This window comes from Silurus aristotelis (genome assembly GCF_946808225.1).
Source record: "Silurus aristotelis genome assembly, chromosome: 27".
NCBI classification, from domain to species: domain Eukaryota; kingdom Metazoa; phylum Chordata; class Actinopteri; order Siluriformes; family Siluridae; genus Silurus; species Silurus aristotelis.
The window spans coordinates 13,863,497-13,868,251 of record NC_139600.1 but is presented as its reverse complement, the minus strand read 5'-3'; the positions used below and the strand labels follow the sequence as shown (position 1 = coordinate 13,868,251).

Genomic DNA, 4,755 nt, shown 5'->3' with positions numbered 1-4,755 from the left:
CTTGCTTGTTATTTTTCTCTTGTGTTTTCACATTTGTTGATTTGTTGGTTTTACTAATTTTTACAGTGTTTACAGAATCAAATGCCTTCTATAAAAGTTTTTCAATAAGAAATTCTGTTTTACACTCTAACATGGAATACACTTGTATTGAACATATAATGTAGGGAGTCAGGACAAAAGGGTTCACATATCTTACAAAAAGTCCAAGCTTTTTACATTGTGTATTTGTGAGTATGTGTCTTTTCAAAACTGTGGACTGGATTTCAAAGCTTAATCATTAAAGTAAATGTCTTGAGATCGTCATCACATTGAAAACGATCCGGAATGAATTTCTGGTCTGGGCTTAAGATGCTTAATGTTTTGTGTTTGTTTTTTGGGTGATTTGATTTGTGTGTGTATGTGTAAGTGTGAGTGTTTCGATGGAAAACAAAAGCTATACAACACAAAAAATTGAGTGTAACAAGAAATTCTTTATTAAACTCCACCTGTGCGAATGTGACAGAATAAGAGATATCAGTAACGTATGTCATATAGAGACATATGTAATCACAATATTCTAGATATCCAATAGAAAATCATTAAATAATCCACAGGTTAAACTTACACTAGAGTACCAAATTGGACTGCAAAAAATCAAATAAATCTGGACACGTGATCAGTTTCAATTCGACTTCCGTTTACTCAAGAGCATTGCCAGTCCTGGAGAGATAATAGTACCACATTTGTAAATTGTATTTAGAAACTTTGACAGAGAGTTTTTTCTGATATTCTGATATCTGACAATCTTGTGTGTAGACATAATTAGGCAAACTGCAGCTAATTAGGAAATGTTTTAATCAAATCAAGTCGTAAGCCAAAGATTTGATCTGTTCTGTGCCTAAAAATAATGCCGCCCTACTTCAGATTAGTCTTGCATGATTGCATGCACATGTAAGATATAGCATTTAATGTCAAATTTAATAATGCTGTCAGACTAAAACACACACACACACACACACACACACACACACACACACACAGACACACACACACACACACACACACACACACACACACACTAAATCTGTATAATGCGATTGTCTGTGTTGTGGCACTTTGGAAAAACAGTGTCACAAAGCTCTTACGGCAAGGTTAAGGCTATCTCTAATTCATCATTTATGATAATTCATATCCAAGGAACTGGTTTTAAACATTAAATTAATTTTTTTTATGAATATAACTTAAAAAAAAAAAAAAAACCCCAGATAAAACAGAAGGACATAATTCCACACACTGAAATTCACAATATGGACAATCATTCTATGCATAAATACTTCTATTTATACACCATAAGCCTGCAATATACAGATTTATTGTTGAAAACTAGTTTTAAATAAATAGCATTCAAATCTCCTCCTAATGCAAGTGCTAAATTCACTTTATTTCTACACCTTTAAACAATTTACCCAAATATGGCCTGAAGTATGAATGCCTCACTGGCTGCTGTATTAGGGACATCTGGTCACCTACTTATTCACACAGTTATCCAATCAGACAATCATGTGGCAGCAGTGTGATGCATGAAATCATACAGATGGAAGTCAGGGGCTTCAAATAATGTTCATCAGGATAAGGTTTAAATTTGATCGTCGCATGGTTGCGGGTGCCAGATTGGAATGCTTTATTTTAAAAACCTGCTTATTGTCATGAACAACATTTTTCATTTAGACAGAAAAACATTTTCTATGCAGCATCTGGACAGTACCTGGACAATTTCGAAAGATAAAAGTCCAGATTGGTTCAAACTGCTAAAAAGGCTATGAGAACTGAAATGATCAAGCTTTACAACCATGGTAAGCAGAAAAAAATCTAGAGCTGGATAAGCTACAACAGAGGGTTTTTCTTCTGTCAGACAAGAACAGGGTTTTGTAGGCTCAAAGATGCCTGGCTGCTAGAATTTATGATGCAAGTAGTAAGTTTACATTTCTTCAACATCAACGTTTACAAGTCTTTGACTAGCCTAGTATTGACATTGTGGGCTGGTGGAGGTATTAATATTAGAATATTAGTCTTCCCGGCCCCTGGATACAAATTGCCTACTGTTCAAATGCCACAGTTAGTCTGAATACTGTTCCTGACAACGTACATCCCTTTTATAGCCCCAATTTACCATCTTATGATAGTTCCTTGCAGCATGCTAAAGCATCAATATCATCTTAAACTGGTTCCATGTACAATGATCCAGTCATTAGATCTTATCAAGTAGAGCTAGTTTATAAATGTGTCTTCATATAGCCATTGACCAAAAGGAATTTTACAACATGTTGTAGATTCCTTGGCACAAGAAACCTAAGAAGCTCTGAGAGCAAAGTAGGATCCTCCCAGTATTTGACACCAGTAAGTGTATAATAAACGTCTATCATGATTATACTGACATATATTTTTAGAATATCACGTTACTCTGACCACAGTGCTCTAAATAACATTGTCAATACTTCTAAGCAAGTACAATTTACATTCATAGCTGGTCACAATAGACAAAAATGAAGCACAGCTGTTTTTTATAGATGGGGTTTTTTTTTTTACAATCATCTGTCTTTCTAAACCTAACACTTGTTATTCTAAATTGGTTATAAAAACCAATAAATATAAAGCAGTAACATTCATGAGTTGATTATTTACATGCATTTCCTGCATTTCAAATCCACTCCTATATTTAGAGCATCTCTAGAGAACTGACAATCAGACCAACATTTCTTTTTTGAGGGAGGTCCAAAACCATAAAGTCAGTCTCCTAGGGGAGTCCTTTATCTTTCCATTTGTTCTCCGAGATGGAATTTACTGGAAAGTTAAAACTCCATACTTAAGGTTCTAAGCTGTCTCAGTGAAACGTCTTTGCTCTTTCATGATCTCCTTGTTGCACAGTATTTTCAGCAAGCACTGCCTTTTTGAAAATCTTGCTTTGATCATCTCCGGACACAATCGCGTTCACCATTTAGCTTTATGCTCTTTTCTCAGAACAACGAAGGCTCCGTAGTACCCAAAGATCAGCACCTTAAAAGCTTCTCCTAGATATCTGCGCTGCTAAATTTCAGAGATGTCTTAGACAGGTCGCTTTGGACGGTGGACATGGCAACGGTGTCGTATTCTTCCTCTCTTTTAGAAAGCCTCTTGCAGAGGCGGAAGGACTGCATGTCACGCTGGAAGTTGCGGTTCAGGAAGCCATAGAAGATCGGGTTGATGCAAATGGAGCACATGGCAGTCAGGTGGCACAGCAAGAAGAGGGGATTGTGGGTGCAGTTCATGGTCGCTTCGTGGTTCCAGTCGGAGACGGCATTGAAGACGTTGAGTGGCAGCCAGCAGATAGCAAAGGCCACCACGATGGAAAACAGCATGACGTTGATTCGCTTTGTTTCGTGGCTGCGGTACTTGTTCTCACGCATTCGCTCCATCACACTTTTCCGCTGCCTTAGTCGGACGTAGATCTAAGGGCAGGGTTCAAAAGTAAAAGTCACAGAATGAAAGGGAGATAGACAGAAAAAAGATGAAAGAAATAGTGAAAATATTGAATTGTATATCTTGATCTTATACTGCATGTTTGTATTAAAATATTTATAAATATTTGTTGCTTTATTTATTTGAACAATATAAAATACTGTTTAGATTTTATATTAATGAAAAATCCAGGACTGAATGGTACACAAAAAAGAAAAATGGTACACAACATTGTCAGCTAGATAACCATCTATGAGAGGATGTGGAAGTGTAATGGTGTTGATGGCGGCATTAGCATGAAAGTTCAAGATTCAGGAGCTGACCTGTTAAAGCAGAGTGTACAGATGAGGACATGACATAGCCAGACACACTAAAGGTCTGCTAATTGTGTGAGATTTAAGAAATGGTTGACCAAAGTAAAACTGTAGTTTAATTTGCAGGATGGATTGTATCTTTAAATTCACTAAATTAAATTATAGTAAGGGGCAACTCACTAATCTGACACATCTGATGCTAATAAACAGGTCACGTGCCTGCGTGTGTATCAGAATCAGGATCAGAATCAGGTTTATTGGCCAAGTGTGTTGACACACACAAGGAATTTGGTTCCAGCTGTTAGTGTGTGCATGTGTGTGCTTCAATGTCCTGCCCTCCTCATATTGTCCACTCTTGCTTTTATCAATCTGTGTGTCCAATTCCCTGGATCTCAAAATGACAATCAATTCTGTTCAGTCGATTTGTTTGGCTGAGGCTCCTGTTATCATGAGCAGTTACACGGCAGGATTCACAGATAACAGTATTTATTACCAGACCTTATGCAATTGGATCATTTACTAATAGACACGCAGGAATTAAGCCTTTTTGAATTGTCATGGAATTTCCCTGTGTGTGTGTGTGTGTGTGTGTGTGTGTGTGTGTGTGTGTGTGTGTGTGTGTGTGTGTGTGTGTGTGTGTGTGTGTGTGTGATTAGAATTGTTTGGAGGTTTCGCAGTTCTTCATGGTTTTAGGTTAATTTCACTAAAAGCAGATTCTCTATAATTGGGTTGTTTAAAAGTTAAGACTGTCTCACTGTTTACAAGCAACTGGTGCTTGTAAATTATATGATAAATAATCGTTGGGACAGGAAGAAAAAACAGATGACAGGAGTCTTCAACAGTGCATCACATCCAGATCTAGAACATCCTTATTCTTATGAATCAGATTGAAAATACAGTCCATAATAGTAGTAGCATTAACATCATTTTCGAGACTTACAGACGTAATCTTGAGGATGTTGCTTGG

The 4,755-nt window shown here is 36.9% G+C and overlaps 1 protein-coding gene across 2 annotated transcripts in view; it reads right to left on the bottom strand.

The window, feature by feature from the left end:
• Positions 1–454: 454 nt before the first annotated feature.
• Positions 455–4,755, bottom strand: part of npy1r (neuropeptide Y receptor Y1) — an 18,709-nt gene continuing 14,408 nt past the window's right edge. For both annotated transcript variants that reach the window (XM_083532985.1, XM_083532984.1), the window contains one exon: positions 455–3,464. In XM_083532985.1, the coding sequence (XP_083389111.1) occupies positions 3,048–3,464 (417 nt within the window). In that variant the 3' untranslated portion in view covers positions 455–3,047. The remainder of the gene's footprint in view (positions 3,465–4,755) is intronic.